This window comes from Triturus cristatus, chromosome 5_2 (assembly GCF_964204655.1).
Source record: "Triturus cristatus chromosome 5_2, aTriCri1.1, whole genome shotgun sequence".
NCBI classification, from domain to species: Eukaryota; Metazoa; Chordata; class Amphibia; order Caudata; family Salamandridae; genus Triturus; species Triturus cristatus.
In genome coordinates this window covers 775,330,261-775,355,380 of record NC_140588.1, presented here as the reverse complement: position 1 = coordinate 775,355,380, position 25,120 = coordinate 775,330,261, and the positions used below count along the sequence as shown (strand labels likewise).

General features: G+C 47.4%; 1 protein-coding gene across 3 annotated transcripts in view; it reads right to left on the bottom strand.

Annotated features, from left to right (window-relative positions):
• Positions 1 to 25,120, bottom strand: part of DOCK11 (dedicator of cytokinesis 11) — a 1,169,031-nt gene that overhangs the window by 699,610 nt on the left and 444,301 nt on the right. For all 3 annotated transcript variants that reach the window (XM_085607886.1, XM_085607887.1, XM_085607888.1), the window contains 2 exons: positions 17,026 to 17,147; positions 10,247 to 10,330 (listed from right to left, as the gene is read on the bottom strand). In XM_085607886.1, the coding sequence (XP_085464012.1) occupies positions 10,247 to 10,330; positions 17,026 to 17,147 (206 nt within the window). The remainder of the gene's footprint in view (positions 1 to 10,246; positions 10,331 to 17,025; positions 17,148 to 25,120) is intronic.

Here is a 25,120-nt window from a genome sequence, read left to right as displayed (position 1 = left end):
GTAAGGAAGACCCAGCAGTTGCGTTCGTATGGGCTCGCTGCCCATGTGGGAGTAGCAGTATAACCTGTACAGACTTCCAGAGGACGCTATACCATTAATACCTCAATTCCCAATTGCATCTGGTATACAAAAGAAAGACAGTCTGATTGTGGCGGATAACTAACGCCAAAGTAATCCAGCAAGTAAATAATGAAACACCAGAGTGTATGCCCTGTGTCACTTCCTATTTTAATAAACTCAATATTAAAACTAACTACCAGGGGTCGTGCTCAGTATACTTTGTATGAATTATTTTACTTGGGCTAATGCATCCGTGAGGCAATGAGGGAGACCTGAGCGGTAAAGGGCTACCAACCTCCCCACCATGTTAGGCTAACACAGTGGAAATCGACCTTCCCCTGCACTCTGAAGTGCCATAAATACCCACGTCTAGGTTTGGGTGTCTCACATGCCAAGACGGAACTAGGTCTAGTTCTGGGTGTCCGAATCAGTCAGATCTATAATGGAAGACTGTATTGGGGCATGACGCTTATCCCAAGGTTTCACTAGATCAGCCCAGGGTTCTGCAAGTTGTTTGCATCATTTAGTCACTCTGTCTTCTTTGAGCAGAGCCCGTTCCTCGGCTCTCGCCCAACACGTAAATCATCCCCCCATTTAGTCATTAATGGTGCCTGTTTTGCTTTCCACCCAAGTGCTATATGCCGTCGGGCCAAGAGCAAGGCCAAGTCTATGAAGCGAAACCGCAGCCGTTTGGCTTTGGGCCTCGGGAATATGCCCAGGAGGCAAGCAGCTGGTGTGCACGCAATACCCAGTGACATCACTTTGTTTATCAGCTCCACCACTTTCGTTCAGTAGTCACGGAGCTTAGGGCAGGACCAGACCATGTGGTCAAAGTCCGCGTCACTAAGAGTACAGCGTGGACATGCTTGGTCGGTACCCCCAAATACCACGTTCAGCTGGTGTGGTGTGAGATAAGTTCTATGCAACCAGTTAAATTGTAAATATTTAAAGGCAGCGTTTCAACACACCTTCTTGGGGCCTCCCAAGGCCCTTTCCCATTCTTAATCGGTAAATTGCTTGGCAAGCATCTCCTCCCATCTCTCCCTTAACTGATGTAGTGTGCGGATCGTGATCTCCATGAAAACCTGGTAGAGCCATTTCACTAGGTGTCCGGCCGAGCCCAGTGTCACCATTGCATGCATGACCGGGTGGGTACCTGGCTCCACCAACTCTCTTCCCCATATTTCTGCTAGGGCACCCCCTAATTCTATGACAATTCAAGAACTGCTCAGGCGGCAACTCAAGATATTCCAAGAAGTCTGTGAGTGGTAGCAACTCCCCATCTCTGTAATAGTCTCCTACTGTCTGGACCCCTGCATCGTCCCAACCCTGCAATTGGCGGCATGTAAGGGGCGGGCCTCCCCCCGGTTGAGGCAAGCCCCTAGGGGAACGCAAGGGGAGTAAAGTCTCATGCCTCTGGACCTCACCACACATCTATCCCAACACGCCATGGCCACAGAAAGTAGCATCCCCATGGTTTTAACCTTCCTATGCCTATCAAGCATTCTAGACAGGAGGGTCGATGTCACCGAGCCGGGGGTGATAGGTAAGGTATCCAGCCCTCTCCCATCAAGCCACTGGGCCATCCACTGTAATTGGGCCGCCAGGTAATAGGCCTCGAAATCCGGGGGCCTCCAAGCCCCCGCTAATAAGCGGGAGCCGCAAAGTCTGTAGGGATACTCTATTGCGGCCACCATCCCACACCAAGTCTATTAGTAAGGAATCTACCTTCTTAAACCAAGTGCATGGTATTACAACTGGTAGGTTGACAAAGTAATATAAAAGGCGGGGCAGCATCACCATCTTAGTCAGTGCCACCCGTGCCATTACTGGAAGTTTCAAGGATCGCCAAAAGGTGACATTCTGCTGAAGCCCCTGTAAGGCACCTCCAAGGTTACCCTCCAGCAGGTCAGCCTGTGCATGATAAACTCTAATACCGAGATATTTAAAGACAATCAGGCCCAATCTAAGTCCAGATATGAGTCTTCTGTCCATTGAGGCATAAGCCCGATATCTCTGCAAATTCTCCCAGAAGTCGCAGTAGTTCTGGTACCCCCACGGCTCCGTCTCTTAAATAGACCAACACATCATCGGCATACAGTGAAATTATGTGTATGGCCCATCTAATTTGATCCCAAACGCTCACCTTCCTGCCGAATGCGTTCTGCTAAGGGCTCCATAGCTTGAGTGGCAACCCTGTCGAGTCCCCCTATAAATATTATATGATGTGGATATAATAGCACCTGTGCAGACCCGTGCACTAGGTTCCTTATACAGCAGCTGTACCCATTTTAGCCAGCCCTAGCCCATCTTCATCCTCTCCATTACCGCCAGTAAGAAGTCCCAACTCAGGGAGTCAAAAGCCTTCTCGAGGTCAATTGACATCACTACTGCATCTGGGTAGTCACCTAAATTCTTATGGAAAATTACATTATACAGTCTGCGCAAATTATTAGACGTGGACTACGTGGGTATAAAACCGTTCTGATCTGTGTGAATCAGCTGTTGCATATAAGGCAGTAGCCTAGTAGCCAATGTCTTGCTGAGATTCTAAAATCCGTGTTTAACATGGACAGGGGCCGTAAGTCCATCACTCTCGGGTGGTCAGTCATAGTTTTAGGTAGGGGGACCACCAGAACCTCTCTAATGGAGGATGGAAGCCTATCTTTCTCAAGTGCAGTCGCATATAGATGTTGTAATTGTGCGGCCAGGATATCAATGAATGTTAAATAAAAGTCTGCAGGTAAGCCATCTGCCCCGGGTGTCTTCTCTCTCGCCATCCCCTTAATTGCTTCCCTAATTTCACCCACTGAAAGCGCCGAAGCAAGAGAGTCGCTGATTTGTGGCCTCTAAACCCGGCAACCATAGCGTGTCAAGATACATCTGGATCTCCTCGGGTAGAACAGTCCTTGGGTGCCGATACAGGTTCTCATAGTATCTGCGAAACGCCCCATTGATCTCGCTAGGAGAACAAAGCACACGCTCCATATCATCAGTGATACTCAGGATGGGCACCCCCGACTTTCAGGTCTAACCAGCCAGGCTAACAATCTGCCGGCTTTACCCCCTTCTTCGTGTTGACGCTCTTTATATTTTGTCAGGTCCCCATCCGTAATCTATCCCATGTAATATTATAGCGACTCCTAATCTCCGCCAGCTTATTGTGCACCGCTAAACCAATCACCAAGTCCCTATCTAAATCTTGTAGTTGTTGCTCCGGCACTTCCAGTTTCCCTGCTATTTCTCTTCGGAGGCCCACGGTCTGTCCTAAGCATTGTCCCTGGTGACCACCTTAAACGCCTCCCATTCAACCAACAAGGAACTAGCTGTACCCTAATTTTCAGAGAAATAGGTGGACAGTGCCACTGCTAATATCTGTCGGAACCCGTCATCTTCCAGCAAGGCACATTCTAATCTCCAAGAGGGGATTAGAGGTCTCTCAGAGGTAGGAGAAAACTGCATAATCAGGGGACTGTGATCAGAGATGGCTATCCCCAAGTATTCAGCCTCGGAGAGCATGTGGGTCAGTGTAGTAGAGCAAAAAAACATATCTAATTGTGTGAGAAGGTCATACAGGTGAAAATAATATGAATATACTCTTTGTTGGTCATTTTGAAGTCTACACATGTCCACCAATCCCCACCCCGCAGCCCATCGCCTAAGCCCCTGTGCCTTATGGGATGCCAGTGTGCCCCTCAATGGGGGTGTAGATCTATCCTAGTCTACATCGCACACACAGTTAAAATCACCACGGAGTATCACATTGTCAGCATCAACACCCGCTAGGGCACCTGAGAACTTTTCTAAGAAAGGAATCTGTTCTCGATTGGGGGCATATACACTTCCCAGTGTGATCTCTCTCCCTGCCAACTTCCCCTGTATCACCACGTACTGACCTTCTGTGTCCACCATTCTACGAGAGAGTTGGAAAGGTACTCTTGGTCGAATCCACACAAGGCCCCCCTCGCAAATGAGTAAGTGGTCACATACAGCTGTCCCCTCCATTTACGTATCAATCGCCCCAGCTCAGTCTCCGTGTTTCGAGTCTCCTGCAGGAGCGCCACATGTACACCTCTCCCGGGTAAATAATTCAGTATACAGTAACACTTAGCAGGGGAGCCCATATCACATATATTCCATGTAAGGAGCTTGAACCCTTCAGGTCTAATTATTTGATTCGCCATCTGTCAAAAGAATACTCTCCACCCGGCTCCCTCCACATCTCAGCAGCCCCAAAAAGTATCATAGACCACCTGGTATGTAAGGTCAACTCTAAACAAGTAACTCCCACACCCGTGAGCGGACTGACAATGATCAGCTGCCCAAATGTACCAAAACAGTGCGTAGCACAATCTTATGACAAGATAAAAAGGTCCCAGGGAACTAGCCAAGGGCCTACGAGGGGAGCGTGACCAAAGCTTCTAAAGATTAGTAGCAAATCAGTTTAATACCCATGGCGTCTCAGCCTATACAGGCCATCACAGCCTATGCCCAGAGGCCCACCAGCCTCCCACCCTCACCCCCCATCCAACAGAAACAGGGCCCTGCGTATGATGTAAACCTATGTAGGTTATACGGTTTCCTCAGTTCAACAGGACACCAGGGGGAGAGAGAGGGAAGCGACAGAGGGGAAAAGGGGAAAGAGGAGAGCAGGAACAAAAGAGGGAGAAAAGAAGAAAGCGGGGGGGGGGAGAGGTGAAAATGATCCGGCCACTTATGCGAAGAACTCATCAGCCGTCTGCGGTGTCACATCCGGCATGCTTTTCTGTCCACTTCGTGAAATGTCCGATCCTGAGTCCTCGGTTCCATGGGTTGAGTTCGATCCTCTCCCGAGTGTGGAGTCTCCACCACACAACATCTCCGCTACTACTTGCAGTGCGTTTACCCTTTCCTCCGCCCTCCGCAACGGACTAGGTTTCTTCGTGGCTTTCCGTCACTGTCGCCAACGAGGTCGTTTCTCTTGCTGCCCCGCTCCTGCCTCCGATCGTTGAGGCTGAAGCTGAGCTCGGCCCTCCATCTTATAGGTTTCAATCCACTCCCAGGCAGATTTAGGATCATCGCAGAAATGTGTTTTTCCGTCCAGCATGATTCGCAGCCGGGCCGGGAACATCAATGAATACAGAATCCCTTCCTCGCGTAGCGCTCGCTTGACCTCTAGGAAGGACGCATGACGCCGCTGCACCTCCAATGTGTAGTCTGGGAATAGAGAAACTCTTCAGTTTTCCCACCATGAAAGGACCATCCGATCTTGTTTTCCGGAGCAGAAGGTCTCTGTCACGGTAATGGAGCAACCTGGCCACCACTGGTCTCGGAGGTCTCCCTGGGGCTGGCGGCCTGTTGGGCACACGATGGCCCTCTTCAAGGTGTAAAATTGTGATAGGCCCTCCGGCGCCACCACGTCCCTCAGCCAGGTCTCCAAGAAGGCTACCATGCGTCCTCTGCTCTGCGTTCCAGCACCCCCATTAGGTCCTAGAGATCTTCCACCTTCGCGGCCAGGACTTTTTGCGCAGGGGCCAGTTCTTCAAGCGCCAACTCAGTATGCTTCACTCGTTCAGACAGTTTACCGTGTTCGGCACGTAATAGGCCCAGTCCCACTTCAACCGTGCTGATGTCCTGATGCAGTGTCGCCTTGGTATCGGCGATAGCCTCCAGTATCTTGGCATACTGCTGATGGACTAGTATCTCAATGGGGTCATTTCCAGGGTCCTTAATCGCTGAGTCCAGAGCACTATTGTCTTGCTCTTGGGGGGGGGAACCCACCAGCTTCCCCCTAGGTTTCCCTATAACTAGTGTGGCGTGCTCTACGACCTCCGATCTCGTGCGGCCCACTCTGTGTGTGCTGAGCTACCTCAGACGTTTCCGGTACGTGCCTATCCAGGTTTCAGAATAGGCGAAAAATGCTTGATGGTTCTCACAGCATTATGACTCTGACCGCGCCCAAGTCCACACTAAAGTGCCAGTCCCATTCAAGAGAAAGCCCCAGCAAGAGGATGGCAGTGGGCTATGCAGAGGGTGTGTCGTGGACCATAAGCCGATTCACAGATGGGTCATCCACAGTGTTCCCCTCCTCCTCTATAAAGTTCCAGTGGGGCCGCACCTCCGCCGCCAGCCACAGCGCAGCTCCCCCTAGCACAATTGGAGCACTCAAGTTCCGACCCATTGTAGCCAAGGGTGGTTCACCTCACAACCGATCTCAGCTAGGGGTCACTGCACAGGTAACTCACCCCCCAGGCATGCGGGCCCCAAGCACTTTCACAGCAGGCCCCAAAAAGAAAAGGGTACCAGGCCTCACCAGGTCAGAGCAGGGCACCGTCTATCTATGCCACGTTCAGGTCTGGGGGGGGAGCTATATCAGTCACTCAGCTCCCTTCTAAGCCGTGGACTAGGAGTGCAGGCAGGCCCCATCTCGCCACCAATCGACCCCGCAGTCACTGGCTGGGCATCCTAAAACGGTGGAGGAACAGTGGGGGTCCAAGAGATCCACGTGGTGACTCAGTTTAGTCGTAGGTGGCCAGTGTGACCGCCTGTTCATGCACGCACCTTGAGTCTATTGTTTTCCCCACTGGGGTGTCCGTGATCCTGGAAAGTGCACACCGGCGACGCCTCCCGTTTACAATCCTGGCTTTTGTGTCCCATACAATCGTGGGGCCGCGGGAGCCCAGGAAAGCAAGCGCCTCTTCCGATGTCCATGCTCCGACCAAGCGCAGAACTGCGCACCGCGTCCTGCACTTCCAGGAGTTGCCGATCCGCACCCCCGCAAAGGCCCCAGCACTCTTTCCGGTGCCTACCAGATGCGGGAGCCGATCTCACCAGTCCCAGGGGAAGTCTGTTAGGGGTCCAATCGGTGTTATCGCTACCAAGGTGTCCGCTCAGCCCGTCCCGGCTCGATCCGGCGGGCAGGTTCAGCTGTGACGCAGTACATGTTCGCCGCGCAGGCTGCCATCAGTCGCCTCTGTGCTCGTTGCGTCGCTCGGAGCTCTCGGCTCCCCACCGATATCCCAGCCTCCAAGAGCGGCGTTGGGCGCAGGAATGGGTCCCCTCGGGGAAGGCACAGGAAGGAGCGCCCGGGCCAGGGCAGGGAAACTGCTAAGCAGGAGAATTGAATCGGCCGGCGCGGAGCTCTCAGCTCATGCGTCCGCCATCATTGGCTTCGTAGCCACGCCCCCCTACACAATGCAAGATTTTGTGTCATTAACATCTTTGAGGCTGGGGACAAATATAGGAGGAGAAACTGAGAGCATGCTGCCACACGCCATTGTTGATCTAAACATACAGTGCTTATTTGTGGCTGGGTTGCAAGTGGTGGGTTTGTGGGTTCCTGCACTCATTTTTGGGGACCTAGACTTATTTGTTCTCATCAGACTTTGACACACATAGTGAAAGAAAAAGGCAGAAAAGGAGAAAGAAGAAGGAAAAGAAAGATCCGGAAACAGTGACAAAGGAGGAGAAACTAGGGATGAAAAAGAACCTGCATGAGTGATATACAGACACAAGAAGTATATGGTAGTGGAAGAAAGGAGCATGAGGCAGAATCAATATTCTGTCATGCCAGTGGTGGGCTCTTAATAAAAAGTTTAGCGCCAGCACATTTATTTAAAACAAATTAATCACTCTAATTGTGGGATCCTCCTCTGGTGAGCAAACAATCAATGGATTTAGGCCCAGATCTGTCTACTGGGGGTTAATGTTTACAATGTTCGGCATTCCGTCCATCATCTTTTTGTGATGCTAAGGAGGGATAAGTTGAAGGCAGGTTTATAATGTTAAGTTCTGACTTACACGCAGCTGAGTAAAGACATATAAAATTACTCTCCGTGTGTGGCGTAGTTATTGGCGAGCGCCTGGGCAGGTAGGACGCTACACTGAATATATATGAAACTCGATTTGATTGTGCTGGTCTTGTATTCCAACTCTCTCTAAAACCCTAACAAAGAGTATGCTTTAAGTGAGAACTTTTTTTGCAGAAGCTATTAAAATAAACTTCTAAACCGTGAATTACATTCAACTGTTGAAAAATTGTTAATAGCGCCAGGATAACATTTTGGGTGTAAATAACTTTCATGCCAAAACTATGGATGCGAATAATATACTGAGTTAGCCAGTGAAATACGTTGTACAAGTCACACCATGTGAAAGTTTTAATGTGAGCGCTTGGAATTTGGAGAGAGCTTAAAGTGGGTTTTACAATTAAGAAAACCGGCTAATAATTGCAAGAATGCTTTTGCAGTTCCTGGCTCTAAAATCTATGGTAGTTTGGGAACCGCTGGCTTCTGTTTTTTGGGAATATTAGCTTTTGTTGTGGCCTTACAAATGTACACAAATATTTAGATGAAATACCGACTGAAAGAATAGGATTTACTTGTCTGGTGCTTGTGTCCTTCAATGTGAACTTATTGTACTCTATACCTACTTTAAGGGCCTTTGGGTCAGACACTGGTTTCTTTCGCACTATTTTACTATTTGCTCCTCAGATATTTTTTGCGCCTCCAATGTAATGTAAGATGGAATATTTTACACCCGAAATCAGTTGACAAGTGGCTCAGTAGTAAGGGGGAAGGAGCATTGGCAACGCATCTGAAAACGGATGCTACATAAAATAGCTTTGCATTATTTTCTGAAGCATCCATTTTGCTGATTTTTGGTCAGCACTCAATGCACACTGTTGCAGCTCAGCGTGTCAACTTGTTATAAACTTGGTGGCCATATTGGAAAGTTATTTTGCATACTTTAATATTGTTTTATAGACCAATCCCTATATAATCACTGTTCGATAATTGCATTGAGGTCTGACTCTCTAGTCACCTCTAATAACGAAATGACATAGCTGCTAAACTGCAATATCTTATTAAAGTTGAGTTGTGATGCCATAATGCCTGCCGCCAGCAGGCATGGTGAAAAGCAGGTCCCGTAGGCCAATTACAGCTCTAGTTTGAATAACAAAAACTGGAACTGGCATTTAGTTTTTCTGATCTGTTTTTCTAAATTTAACAGATCCGCAGAAAGGAGATCTTTGTCTCAACATGTTTATTTTTTGCAATATAGGTTATTGCAGAAAAGACAGAATCTCTCTGCACATTCTGAGCAACAGTATTTTTTATCCGACTTACATGAAACTGATTGTGATATCTTTTTATTATAAATTTCTAACTGCTTTTTGGTGTGTTCAATATTACACTGCACATTCTGCTTTTGTTCTACATATCTGCTAACAATCTATCTCTTTCATAAGAAGAGCAAGACACTAAGAATTTAAGCAGTTTGTGGGAAGGATGGATGATAATGTGATGATAATGTGATCATGTATTATAAGGAATAAAATGCCCTCTGTCATATATTAGAAAGATATTTCAAGTCACCGCAAAGTTCGATTATCTTATAATAGATATCCTGTGCCATACATCCTTGTGATGTATGTAAAAGGATACTTTACCCACTACATCATTCCAAGATGGTTTGCACATTCAAAAAGGATTTGACAAGTGGTCCAGTAACACTGAGTTGCAAGTGCTGACAAAAGCAGTTGAAAAATGGGCAATAAAAAAAATAAAGTCACGATATTTTATGCAGCATTCTTTTTTACATACTTTTGTCGTAACTTGCTCCCCAATAAACAAACAAGCATTAGCAAACCCTGTGGGTTTAACATTTTTGTGGCTTGTGCCAGCCCAATCCACGTGCCAAACAAGTCACACATATATGCTTTCTCAATTCTTGTAGTAAGAATGATCTAGGTTCCCAGAGGAAAATTGTCGCCAATGTTTACTTTCTTTTGGGTTAATGTCAATTGTCAACTCCATGTATGTATATACACTATACTCGAAGCCTAAAAATACATTTTGGATTTCAAAGTAAATTAAATATGCCAAACAGGTGTAAATCAATTATACTATGTTTAGATGAGGGAGCACATGCACTTTAGCATTGTTAAACAGTGGTATTGCAAGTAAAAATAATTAAATCTAAGTGTAATTAAAGGTAAATGGTAAGAGAATGGAAGAGAATCAAGGGGGACTGGTGTGAGAGGGCATACATAACTTCATTGTTAATAATTAATGCTACAAGAACAAGAATGCAAACAAAAGCCTGTCCTAGATCAGGTAGGAATCTGAAAATGTGAGGGCTCTGCATATTCGCGTATTCTTCTCTTCTACACGTGACTGTCTAAACTAAAAGGTTAATTACATACCTGTGTATAAATTGTTGATTCCAAGTGGCTTTTGAACTTAAACAAAGGCTTTGAACCATCAACCCATTTTATATCACAGTTTACCTGCAAAAAAATAAACATAATATTTATATATGTAAAATGATTAATAAATTAGATATATAAGGCAATCAATTTTTTCATTTTAGCCAATTAAGGTCTGGCTTAGGAGCTAGGCAGAGTTCTATTCAGAGATGCCCGGCAGCCAAAATGGAAATGTGGTAAAACAGTGCTGACACAGAAATACTTTTTATAATTATGCATATTACTCCATATTCTGAGGAGTTTACAGCTTTCATTTACCACCTGTTCTGAATAATTGGCCAGCTGCATTTGCTCCAGAGACTCTTTGAGTCAGGTATAAGGAACACAATACCTGCTAAGGTTTATTTCTCCTGCCACGTGGCATAAAATCACTGACTATCGCAGTAAAGGCAGATGTTCAGGGTATTTGATGCCACCAGTGTTGCATTCACAGGCATACATTTCTTAGACAGGCTTCCCCCCCCAACCAGAATTGCCTCCATCAATAAGAACGCAAGTACTTCTTGCCTTGCCAAGCCAGATAAGGAGGCTGAACTTTACAGAACCATGCTCCTGAATTCTGGAATGATCTTCTATCTCTTGCAAAATTTAACAAAACGACATAAAAATTGGAAAACCTTAAAACTCTATCTTTTCAAACCTGAAATCTATCAGGTGAAAGCAGACATGCTGTCAGTATAACATAGCAAACACACGGCCATCATTTGTTTGTGTAGGACTTTTTGCCCTAAGTGGGATGGGTATGCCCAGACGTGGGTCCCTTGTTCACTTTGCCACTGGATTCAAGCTAGCCTGGCTGATGAGGGGTAATATCCCGAAACAGGTCCCAGGATGCTTGTTTCCGGTCCAGGGAGGATCTGGCTTGGCAGTTTGGGCTGAACTCTTCCCATAGGGAACAGGGTCAAGACTGATTTGCATACGACTGGTTATAAACTGGGGTGGCATTGTGAGCAAAAGAACAATGGATTTAACCCAGATCTCTTGACTGGGGGTGAACGTATGATTCTTTCAGCATTGCGTCCATCATTTGCTTGTGTAGCACTTTTTGCCCTACGTGGGATGGGTATGCTCAGATGTGGGTTCCTACCTCACTGTGCCACTGGATTCAAGCTAGCCTGTAGTTGATGCCCTAGTAGGGCCAGTGGAACTGGAGGAGAGGTGTCCTTATCGGGAAAGGCTCTCCCGTACTGCTTGGGCCGCAGATCGCCATTACAGTGCAGCAGAAACTCACGGGTGTGCTTGCTGTGGCAGGGAGTGGCACCCCTGATGCTGCTATTGTGAGGTGGGGTCCAGGTGACTGCCCCCAGTGATCGTGTTGGCCCTCAGGTGCAGACGGAGGAAGCCTGAGCAGATCGGCATGGCCTAGAAGGATTCCATGAGGTGGCCTGCATGGACCCACCATGGCACTATTGGGGCCGTGTGGGGGTTGAGCGCAACTGTGGAGGAGACCTGCTGCTGCCCTCTACGCATGGGTCCCTGAGCTACTGTGGGCCACCCCGGCATGAGAGGGTCCTGGGCCTGACATACCTGTTCTGGCTGGGAGAGGCCCCGGGCCCTGAGGGAAGTGCGCTCATCGCGGCCCCTGAAGTTGTAAGACCAGGCCTGCCAAAGGGTCTTTTAGATGTGGTCTCCACCTGTCATCTGAGAGGGCAGCGAGGGAGGCCAGAGGGCCATTCGATGGTGAATTCCCCTTTCCTTATGGGGGGCCAGTGAGCGGGGCCTTGGACACCCCCGTTGCTGCCCCTGTAGTCTGCTCTTACTTTTTGAAATGCACATTGGGATAGCGGTGTGCTGTTTTAGGATATGACGCCTGGGACATTGAAGTGTGTGACTCTGCTGGTCTTCCTTCCCCCTCTACTCACTAATGCCGATGTTTGGGAGAGCTCCAAAGTAGGAGAGTTGTGCTGGCTGCTGCTTGGGATTTCTGCCTATTGCATGCCTGCTCTCGTGCCTGCTAGTGCCAAGTCTGTGCTGCTGGCCGTGTTCTGCAACTGCTATAGGTGGATTAGCTGCCGGGGTCCTTATTATACCACTGCTGCTTCACCTGCGCATTTTTCTCCTGCTTGGCTGTGCTGGATTAGGGCTGTATTGGACTTTGGGTCTCACTCCTGGGTGTGGAAGGTACGACATTCACCTCCAATTTTATACATGGCTGGACTGAGTATGAGATATAAGATGATGATCTGGAATGTCCATGGTTTAAATAACCTCACAAAATGCCACAGAGTACAGGCATTCCTTCAATGATAGTGAGTGCCAGTGACCTTTCTTCAAGAGACACACAATGTTTGAAAAAGAGGTGGAGGGGTCAGGTATATGCCACCTCCTATTATGGGTATGCACTAGGCTCTCTCATATGGGTGGCCCTGGGGGTCCCGTTTAACCACACGCAGGTCAAACTAGACATGGAGGGAAGGTTTGGAATACTGGAAGGCACACTTGATGCCCATGATATCTGCTTTATCAATGTATATGACAGCAACACAATGACGATGCCCAGGTTTCTGTGATGACAGAGGTTATCGTGGCGGGGGATTTTATTTGTGTCCTTGTTGGCCAACTTGATAGATCTACACCCCGACTAGGCACTAAACCTCACCTGTCCACTTCACTTACACTGATATCCAAGGGCCTGATTGACATTTGCTGCTTGCGACACCCAAACACTCTTCCTTATTCTTGCTTTACACCAGCTGTTAATACCTATAGCCAGCTAGACTACTTTTTTGTCCCACAGAGAAAGAACATTTAGGGTACTAGATGCTCAATACTTGGCTTGGTACATATCCAACCACTCTCCACTCCTGGTAACATATTCTTTGGCATGCCAGATACCCAACATACCATTATGGAGGTTACGTTTGGACGCGCTAACCGACATGGTGTTTCAGGCCACATTGCAGGACCCCTTACACAGTACTTTGATCTTAACTGGGAAAGCATAAGGCTATAGGGCTTCTGAATGAGATACTAAGAAATTGGTAGTGCAGGGAGTGTGCTTGACTGCCACAGTTGGCATGTGCCGCACCCTGGAGGGTAACCAGTTGTCGGCCCTGGAAGACACTGGAGAAGCAACTGACCAGTAGGCCTGGATTGCGGAGTGAGTGGGACCAACAAGGTAAAAAAATTATTGAAATATGGGATCGTCTAGAGAAAAATACCCAAAAAGTTGGCAGGCGCACATGGTATATGGAGGGCGATAAAGCTTGTCACCTATTAGCTTGCTTGATACGGTCCGAGTCCTTGATTCAGCCTATCATGGCCGTCAGAGACAGGCTGGGTCGAATTATGTATACACAATAAGAAATTAATGATGTTTTTACAGCACACCTGTGTGGTCTGACCTTGGAGCAAGATGTCCAGTTGCTGACCACCTATTTGGCTGAGTTGCCACTACTGAGGCTATCTCTTGAGGGTCGTGAGCAATTGGTGGCCCCCGTAGATAAACAGGAATTACTTGCGGCAGTGGCTTCAATGAAATCCGTTAAGGCACCAGGGGTGATGGACTCCCTGCTGAATTCTTTAAACTCTTCCCTGGGACCCTGGTCAATAAGCTGCTCTCAGTTTTTGAGGAGGCCCTTGAAATAGGGATTCTTCCAGACTCGATGAAAGGGGCCCTCATTGTGGTTATACCAGAATTGGGAAGGGACCCCTTGGAGGCTGGTTCTTACTGACCAATCTCCATGTTAAAGGCAGACTTAAATCTCCTTAGCCAGGTATATTGGCCGCGCAACTGTTGCCACACCTCCCTTCTCTGATCCATACCGACCAGTTGGGATTTATCCCGTTAAGGAACACCTTACACAACCTGCGCTGGTTAGTCCATGTTCTATATGTACCAGTTTTAGAAGAAGATCAATATGTGCTTGCCTTTCTTGACATTGAGCAAGCTTTTAACTCAGTGTGATGGGACTATCTCAGGCAGGTACTCGATCGGATGGGATTGGGAAACATATCAATTAGTGGGTTAAACTGCTTTACTCAGACCCGGAGGCTAGTGTGAGGACTGGACGATACGTCATGGGCAGAATTGTCCTACAGTGTGGCACACGTCAGGGATCCCTGCTGTCAGCCCTAACTTTTGCCATTGCCATGGAGCCGCTTGAATGCCGGCTCTGGCAGGCTCTTCATTGATAGGGTATATGAGTTGACAATACTGATCATGTTGTCTATACGGCGATGATGCCATAATTTACCTATGTCGACTGGACATCTCTGGGCACATAATGCTTAACATTTATGAAACTGGTGGGAATTCTTCATACTATGGGTTGATACTATGTCTGCCCTATTCCCATTGGGCTTCCTGACGGGCCTCTCCGTGGACAGTCTTTCAGATGCGGGCTACCCTGGAAGGTATAGAGTGTAAAATATCTTGCCATACAGGTCATACATGGTGAGCCGTGCAGTTCTATGATCTGAATCTGGACCGAGTTCTTCATACCCAATGCCCTTCAATTATATTTTGAAATACACTCAGACTGTCACTCATGGGGAAAATAGCCTTAATTAAAATGGTGTTAGTGCCGCGACGTCTCTACGTGTTACAAGGTGCAATATACAACATTCCCCGAATGGTATTTAGGGACTTAGATAAGCTCCTCGTAGAGCTTCTCTGGGCAGGCAAGAAGTGTAGAGTGAGCCTTGGTACCAAAAAACGGCCCTGGGATATGGGTGGAATGGAAGTCCCCAATAGGGAATCATATTATCTGGTAGCTCACTACAACATGCTGTTTACTGGTTAGATGGGGAGCCTAATTGGAAATGCTCCCTATTAGCCGGCATACATGATGGACAACAGCTTGGGGTACTACTGATGAGGTGTCGGCGGATTCCTCCTGAATTGCCCCACCTGATCCAGATGATGGGCGGTCACTGGGAGTGAACGGTGCAATGAATAATGTTGCGAGCACCTTATGCTACTGATTTAGATATTTGGATAATTTGCTGCTTTGCACAAATGGATGGTGTGATGGCAATAGATAGATGGCAAATGACTGGATCCTTGATGCTGTCTGACCTCTTACCGGAGGAACGATTTATTACACTATAGGACGCCAATAAGATGTACGGACTAGGGGGTGGCCAATTCCTTCAATACGCCAAAATAGGGGCCAGGGCCCGTCATTTATGGCCGTCATTCCCTGAGCACCCTGCTCCCACACAAATGCTGGTGGCCCTATTGTCTATGGTGGGTGGGCGTAAACTCATAACGCACATTTACTGAGCGCTCAGTGCAGACAGACAGCTGATGCCGCTCTGTACAGAGAAGACCTGGAAGGATGTCAGCTATGAGCCTATTGTTCTTACCGACTGGCTAAAAATTCATATGGGGGGTCTGTAAAGTCTGAGTCTGTGCTCAGTTTAAACCAATACAAAACAATGTAATACACATAGTTTATGTATCTCTCCCTCCCCAGAGACATGCCATCTATCCCAATAAATACCACAGATGTCCTGGGTGTTGTGTTTTATAAGTTAGATTTGAGGTTAAATTGATTTTATTTCAGTGTGGATTTTCAATTGTCATGACCAAATATATTTTAGCCGAAGTACTACCTGGCCGGACGCCCCTGTCACTCGGACGATTATGGTCTACCACTATACTAGTTGTATTCGGAATACCTGATTCTATTACCCTCTATATGGGTGTGAACGCTGTTGGTTTGGTGTTAGTTGACTATTATACTGTAAACCATAATACAATGTCTCTTGAAAACTCAATAAAGAAATATATATTTTTTTAAAACATAACTGCACCGCAGCGGCCAGATACCCGCAGGAGACAGTGCTGTTCTCTTCAAATGCTGAATGATTGATTGAAGTTGCAGAGACCTACAATTGGATGCCAATGCTGTCACATGTATAGATCCTCGACTCGAGTTCGTCCCGTGCTCTGTGTGAGTCACAATCAGGTGCATTGGAAGATGCTGCATTACTTTGCTGATTGGCTTTCTGATAACTTTTGTAATTGTCATCACCATCAACATCATTGGCATAAACATCCACATCATGTTCTTCACAAGTCATTTGAGGTGCTTTGCAAACTGGGTCTTGCTGGAGCTTTCGTAGGAAGGTAGGACAGCTGGTAGTGGCATACACTGCAGCAACAGCTGAGAAAGAGGTGGTATTGATACAGCAACCAGCTGAGGCACAAGAGTTTGATGAGGAAAATTCTTGGTAAAAAGCGTAATCACAATCAGCAAAGAATTTAATAGGTCTACTGGAACCTGAATACTGGGCTGACCCAGCTGAGAGTTATACCTATTGATAGAAAATGATAGTAGGGCGTTGCAGATTGGATACCAAAATTATTTGAAGAAACTGTCAAATCTATGGCTCGATAAACCACTTTTTAGGGACAGTGGACAGAATTTTATACTCTTTTGTCACATTCTTTGCATGTTTCCTTGTGTCAATTCCCAACATCAATGGGACCGTTTAGACTTAACTGGTATACCATAAAAGCATTAGACTATTATTTGATTGCTCTTCAGAACTGAAATTAGAACCTTTAAGCTTAATGGCAGTTCAGAAAAAGACACAATACATGAGAATACAGATGTATTTTCGATTGAAATGGTACAAAAAATGGAACAGCAATACATTTGTTCAATCAAAAACAAGCGAATTGTTCATAATTTGATTAATTACATTTGTATTGTGTATTTATGCTATAATACAATAATAGTCCATACATTCAAATATTTACTGACCCTTTTAGAATCTGGATCATTGTGACTCAGGTATCCTGGAGGCAGGTTGGCTGAAACAGGTAACTGTTGCTCAAAAGAAACAATTCTGCCATCCTTCAACAATGGAATCCAGGCGTAGCCGACTGCACAAATACAAAATTTATAAGAATGCTGTTACCTATGCAGCTTCAAAGATCTCAATTTTCACAAGATATATTTTTATAAACGTATTACATTGACCTGTGCCCAAATGGCCATAGACATTATGAGATTCAGCAATGAGATAGTATTTTGTTTTGGTTAACCTGATAATTGTATAAAATGCTCAAATATGGTATTTTGCCTTCTAGGTTCTTGTGAATTCCCAGTAAAAACATGTATTCTGCTGCAGTACAGATGTCTACTGATGATGCAGGAGACAAATGCATGCAATTCCTTGAACTGAATCTCCAGATGAGCCATGTATTTTTTTGTAGCAGACCACTACCATCAACCATAGGTTGCAGGACCACTCACTTAAAGTTTGTGTGTGGGATCTACAGCATGCTCTTTATTGGAACACAGAGACTTTATTTTAGGGAGGTGCTTTGGGTCCACAATAAGTGGAATTTACTGTTAGCACATTACAGAACAGCTACTCTTTCACGTGGGTTGTGCATCCACAATATTGTTGTGATTTATAAACCACGACCTATTATTTTGGAGAGGATCTACAGTTCAGTTATTGTTTTCTGGCTATGAACATGAATTGAAATACCTCAAAAAGCAATTATAGAGAACTAGCTTACAGTTTCAGAGCTTCATTTTGGACATTATCACCTCTTGAAATACCAAGAAGACAAAGACCTTGAAATGTGACTTTCAAATAATTCCACTCCCCTGCTTATGATTGACGTATCTAATGAACCCAAGAGCTCCTAAATTATGTTCCTTGTTTGTGGGCAGTGACATTTGTTCACTCCAGGAAGAGGGTACAGTAACGCTCCTGCAGCTATATAATTGTGAGGGACTTCTCTGGAGTTGAATTGTAGCCAATCACTAGACTTACAAACAAGACAAACCTTCACAGGTGATCCAACATATTTGACCATGTTCAAGCATATTTTCAACATACAAGTTTGTGTACAGGTATAAAGATATAAAGTAATTGCTTCGTGTGAGGGATGGCCAGACTGGACCACACCAGTACAGCTGAAGAATAGTAGGACCTTCAAAATCATGAATGGCTAGTCAGCAGGGGGTTTTGGGAAGTGCCCCACCACCTGCAAAATGTTACAAACTGCTTAATATCTGTAAAGCTTTGTGTAATAAAAATGATCCTAGCTTTGTTTAAAAGCTGGTACGATGTTATTTTGTCAGGGTAGCAGTCAGGTACCACGAGACTGTGTGATCACACAGGAGTAAGTGTGGCCCTGCCAAGTTTGTTGCATCATGAGCAAGGAATGCCATGGAGAAAAATGTGCATATCACACTGGCCTCATACTTGGATCATCCACATGACATGCAAACTGTGAGACCTTTGTACCCGCACTTTGTCTGAGAGCCAAGCAGACAGAAAATGAAATGCCTGGCCTCTCATAGAAAACTGGGTTGCAGTGCCCAGCAAATCACAATGCCATTCTCATGCTGTTAATTGTAAAGTCTGTACAATAAACAAGCATGACAGCTGCATAGGGATTTGTTGGTGTGACATGTGAAGCTATCACTGTGGCTGCACACTAATACTCTGACTGTGTTAATGACAAGCAATGTGGGGGTAGGAGTAAAAACAACATATCAAATCACTATGCGGCTTAATTTTAATGCCTGTCGATCTTACTTCACACGCAGAAAATGTGTGCAGGAAAGCAGACAAGCTGTCAATGAATGACACATGCAGGCTCTTCCTTGAACTTCAAGTTAAAAATATTTGGAGAACTGGAGTCATATCATCTTCGGCAACAAGTCAACACAGTAAATGTAAAATGAGCACCACATCTCATTGTCTAGGTAATGCAATGCTGAGCAAAGGGTGGAGGAGGAAAAAGCAAATATTAAAAAGCTGCATATTGTTAAAATAAAACAGCCCAGTTAAGAAATAGTTATATCAAATATTTATACAGTAATGTCAAATATTTATATATTTTATGGTGCAGAAAAACTATAGTGATCTAAGAATGAAGCATGGTTACTACCATGCCAGATAGAAGACATTAGATGTTTTAGGAAATGTGTGCACATTTGTTCTTCTGGAAGTTTGCACTGCCTCCACATCTACTCTCTCACCTTCTTTTGGTATCCATCTTCTTTTCCTTGCTAATAACAAAGGTTTTGAAATTGTTGTTTATTCATTGTTTCCCCATTTTAGTTGCAATTGTTGCTATTCATTATTTACACGGTTCTAGGTCTGCCCCACCTAATTATTTAGCAGAGAGCCTACCCCTTCTCCCTTAAAGGGAAGAGATAAATATTGATTGATGTGTGTTTTCTAAGAATTCTATTAATTTCAGTAAATGCCTATGACCCAATCCTAGTTTGCATTGGGCTGGCAGTTAAGGACAACAGGCTCGATTCACAAAAGTAATCTGAGACAAAATCCTAACTTTACAACTTTCAGTATTCACAAAGGGCATTTAGGAGTAGCAAAGTTAGGATGTTGTCTCAGTTAAACTCAAGTTTTGGTCTTAGACCACAACTTAAACTTAAGACCAAAACTTTGTCTCAGTTAAACCTAAGTTTTGGCCTTAAGTTAAACTTAAGACCAAAACCTAAACTTAAGACCAAAACCTTGTCTCAGTTAAACTTAAATTTTAGTCTTAAGTTAAATTTAAGACCAAAACTTAGACTTAAGACTAAAACTTTGTCTCAGTTTGTTAGAAAAACCCACCCCCACACCGGAAGGGTGGTGGTGTTCTCCTAGACACACTGTGGTAGCTTGGCTCGAGTGGTCAGGGATCAGGCACCGTGCTAAGCATACGTCATACCCACACAATAACCATGCGTGCATCCGTTCCAAAAACGACTCTACACCGTAAAAATTATGAAAATATCTCTGTGTTTATCTTCTTTTTCTCTTAGTTGCTGATTAAATAAATAATAATAATACAATCACAGTACACAAGGCTTTTCCTTAAAAAGTGCAGGTCAAATAAATACTGTCTTAACGATTCAATAAATAGGGTAGATCATAAATAATCAAGGCATAAATATAAGTGCATTACATAACAGGCAATTAAATATTATGAGGCAATAAATACTGCGAGACAATAAATATTGTGCGACAATAAATACTGTGGAACAATAAATACGGTGAAGCAATAAATAGGATAAATACAATAGATACAGTGCTCTCAATAAATAATTAAAAGCCAACAGTGACACTTGTAAAATCAGATCACATTTAAAATACTATGGGCTGATTTGGCCCAGTCACAGCTTGTGGTTAGGTGGATGGCCTGAGGGTGTCTCACCTAGCTTGGGTAAGGCTGAGGCTAAAACTGAGGTAGATCAAGGGTAATCTAGGAATCTGGCTCTCCCAAACTACACAACCCCTCACACAGGTCACTGTATCAGTCTCAGTCCACCCCTGGCACTCCCAGGCTGGTCCTAACACCTCTTTATCCCCTAGGATGGTCTCTTAGGGCTCCACAGGGCCTTAGGCGCCCTCTATTCCACTTACTGCCCTTTTTATGAAGCTCCGACGCCGCTGGAGTCGTGTCGACGCCGTGAGGCGGTTCCGGTTCGATGTCGGCGGCCTCGGTGCAATGTCAGTTCTTGACGACGCCGGAAGGCGGTTCCGGTTCGATGTCGGCGGCCTCGGCTCGATGTCGACCTCCGGTTCGATGACGTCGGGCAGTCTTGGCTCGATGTCGACTTCGGGCGGCTCCGGTTCGATGACGTCGGCCGGCCTTGGCTCGATGTCGACTTCCGTCGGCTCCGGAGTGCGATCTCCACTCCCGACCTCCGGTGCTCCTTTCCTCAGGTTCCGGCGACTCCGGAGTGCGATCTCCACTCCCGACCTCCGGCACGATTCTCTTCAGGTTCCGGCGACTCCGGAGTGCGATCTCCACTCCCGCGTCGACGCCACTCACTCGACCTCGGGTGACTTCCTCCTCGACCTCTGGTACTCTCTACGACCTCCGTCGGCGCCCTCTCTCGACCTCTGGCGGCTCCGGGTACGACGTCTGCTTCCCAGTCAGCGCCGCTTCTCCACCTCGGGCTCCAGGTCTCTAGGCTTCTCGACGTCGGACTTCAGGGAAACCAATAAACAGGTCAGGTTCTTGCTTTTCTTTACTTCTAAGGCCTGTTCCTGCTGTCCAGGTCCTTAAGATGGTTTTTCTTGCTTTTTCCCACACAGGGCTCCAGGCTGGGCTCAGTCAGTAGGGACTAGTATCAAGGGTGGGTTTATGGACCCCACTCCAGGCACAAGTTTCCACCCCTGCTGCCTCACTCCTTCCTCCTTCAGGTTTCTGCTCCTCTCTCTTCACCAGTCAGGTGCCAACTGCCAGCTCCAACTGCCAACTCTCTGACTTAGCTTCCCAACATTCTAAACCGCCTCCAACTGTCACAGGGTTCCAGAATGTTGCAGAAGGTTCTAGTAGGTTCCAGTGGGTTCTGATGATGTCACAGGTGGCCACCATTTTGTGCTCCAGGCCCTCAGACAGAAGTTCCAAGGGTAGATAAAATGGCTCCCTGAATCTGCATCAATACTAAAAAGTCTGGTGGTTCCCAAAAAGGAAAAATACTAACAGGGTTTGAGGCAAAAGTGGGACAAAATAAATAATGATGAGGAGGGACCACCCAAAGGGCTGACAGGTCTAACACGCGTCCCCCCCAGCTGAAAGTGGGGAGAGCTACCCAAACCCTTGGGAGTTCTCATCACTAAGGCGGAAATACCTTGAGAGACCGTCTGCATTGGCGTGGTCCACTCCAGGCCGATGTTCCACCTGAAAGTCCATTCCCTGTAGGGAGATAGACCACCTCAACAACTTGGGATTCTCCCCCTTCATCTGCATCAGCCAACGAAGGGGTCTGTGGTCGGTCTGAACTAGGAAGTGCGAGCCAAACAGGTATGGCCGCAACTTCTTCAGAGCCCATACCACTGCAAAGGCTTCACGCTCTATTGCACTCCACTTCTGTTCCCTGGGAAGTAGTCTCCGGGATAGGAAGACCACAGGTTGATCCAGACCCTCTTCATTGAGTTGCGATAACACTGCCCCAATGCCATGTTCTGATGCATCCGTCTGGACAATGAACTTCTTGGAAAAGTCTGGGGCCCTTAAGACCGGGGCCTCGCACATGGCTTTCTTCAGTCTCACAAAGGCCTGCTGACAAGCCTCCGTCCAGACTACCCGTCGAGGTTGTTTCTTGGACGTGAGCTCCGTGAGGGGGGCTACAATGGTACCGTACCCCTTCACGAAGCGGCGGTAATATCCCGTGAGGCCCAGAAAAGCTCGGACCTCAGTCTGTGTCTTGGGGGGTTCCCAGGCCATGATAGTCTCGATCTTCGCCTGGAGGGGTTGCACCGCTCCCCTACCCACCAAGTGTCCAAGGTACACTACCGACCCCTGCCCGATCTGGCACTTGCTGGCCTTGATCGTCAATCCAGCTTGTCTCAGGGCCTGGAGAACAGCTTGCAGGTGACGCAAGTGATCCTCCCAGCTGTTACTGAAGACGGCTATGTCATCCAGATAAGCAGCAGAGAAACTCTCCATTCCGGTGAGGATCTGGTTCACCAGATGCTGAAACGTGGCAGGTGCGTTCTTGAGCCCAAAGGGCATCACACAGAACTGGTAGTGGCCATTGGGCGTGGAGAAGGCTGACCTTTCCCTTGCTCCATCAGTCAAAGAGATCTGCCAGTACCCAGAAGTAAGGTCAAAGGTACTTAGATATTGGGCAGCTCCCAGCCGGTCAATCAATTCATCCGCCCTAGGGATCGGATGAGCATCAGTTTTGGTCACTGAGTTCAGTCCCCGGTAGTCTACACAGAACCTCAGTTCCGGTTGGCCACCCGGTGGTGCAGCTTTTGGTACTAACACCACCGGACTGGACCAGGGGCTGCTAGAAGGTTCAATCACTCCTAGCTCCAGCATCTTAGTGACTTCACTGTGAATGCTGGCCTTCACCTTGTCTGACATCCGGTAGATCTTGGACTTCACAGGTGGGCTGTCTCCTGTGTCCACGTCATGGACGCACAGGTGAGTCCTACCCGGGACAAGGGAGAACAACGAAGAGTACTGTCCCAGGACCTGGCGGCAGTCCTCTTGCTGTTCAGCAGTTAGGGAGGGGGAGAGAATCACTCCCTCCACCGACCCATCCTTCTCTTGAGACGCAAATAAATCGGGGAGAGGCTCGCTTTCCACGTCCTCTCCTCCGTCAGTCACCATCATCAAGATGACTTCGGGCCTCTCGTGGTGGGGTTTGAGGCGGTTGGCATGCAGCACCCATAGGGGCTGACGAGGGGTCTTCAGGTCCACCAAGTAGGTAGCCTTACCCTTCTTCTCCAACACCTCAAAGGGTCCTGACCAGCGATCCTGGAGGGCGCTAAGCTCTCCCGGTTCGATCACCCATACCTTCTGGCCAGGCTCCAACTCCACCGGGTGAGCGTTGTGGTCATACCACGCCTTCATCACTGCTTGGCTGGCTTCCAAGTTGTCAGAAGCTTGCTTCCACAACTTAGCCATTTGGCTCCGGAAGGCCAGCATGTAGCTCACCACGTCCTGGGGAAGCTTTCTGGGAGTTCTTTCCCATCCGTCTCTCACCAGGTTGAGAGGTCCACGTACAGGGTGCCCATACAGAAGCTCGAAGAGGCTGAAGCCCACTCCCTTCTGTGGCACTTCCCTGTAAGAAAAGAGTAGACAGGGTAGGAGGACGTCCCATTTCCTCCGCAGGCTTTCAGGCAGACTTCTGATCATGCCTTTCAAGGTTTTGTTAAACCTCTCCACCAGACCATTGGTCTGGGGGTGGTAAGGAGTGGTGAACCGGTATGTCACTCCACACTCCTTCCACATCGCCCGCATGTACGCTGACATGAAGTTGGTCCCCCTGTCGGACACAACTTCCTTGGGAAAACCCACTCGGGTAAAGATTCCCATCAGGGCCCTAGCCACAACAGGTGCTGTTATGGTCCTCAGAGGTATTGCCTCTGGGTACCGTGTGGCATGATCCACCAGAACCAGGATAAACCTGTGACCAGCTGACGTGGGCGGATCTAACGGACCCACAATGTCGATGCCCACCCTTTCAAAGGGGGTGCTAACGACAGGAAGTGGTTCCAGGGGAGCTTTCAGCTTCACCCCTGTTTTCCCACTGGCTTGGCAAGACACACATGTCCGGCAGTAGGTATCGGACGACACTTTCATTTGAGGCCAATAAAAGTGTGGGACAAGACGGGCGAAGGTCTTGTCTTGCCCCAGGTGTCCTGCCAATGGGATCTCGTGAGCCAACTCCAGAAGGAAGGCTCGATAACGTTGAGGGACTACCAAGGCTCGTGACGATCCATGGAGGGGTGCCTTGGGTTCACTGTAGAGGAGGCCATCCTCCCAGTAAACACTGTAGTTCCCTTCAACGTTCCCTGCTGCCTGGGCTGCGGCCTGTCGCCTCAGCCCCTCAAGGGTAGGGCACTCCCTCTGGCCCTGGCAGAATTCCTCCCTGGACGGGCCTCCCTCCACGTGCCACTAGGCCGGGATGGGTAGGTCCTCCAGTTTGGTAACATCCCCCACCGCAGACTCCTGGTCCACCACCTCCGGTGGCCTATCCATCCTACGGGGTGTGGACGCCGAGGCAGGCTCCTCCTGTCCTCGGTTCTTCCCTTGACTGGCAGCTGGCTGGGCCTTTGTTCCAGGCTCCAGCCGAAACGAACTCCCTCTCCGGGTAGTCGCGGACCCTGTGCTCACACAGGCCCTGTCAGGTGTACCCAGCATCTCAGTATGAGTCCGGTATTCCACCTCCTTCCAAGCATTGTGCTCCATGTCATTCCCCAGTAGACAATCGACTGGCACGGCAGGGCTTACGGCAACTCGAAGTGAACCTGCAACCCCCCCCCCATTCAAAGGGAACCTCGGCCACTGGATAGTGGCCTGTTCTGCCGTCAGCCATCGCGGCTGGGTGGAGTACATCGGGAATTACCTGCTCTGGA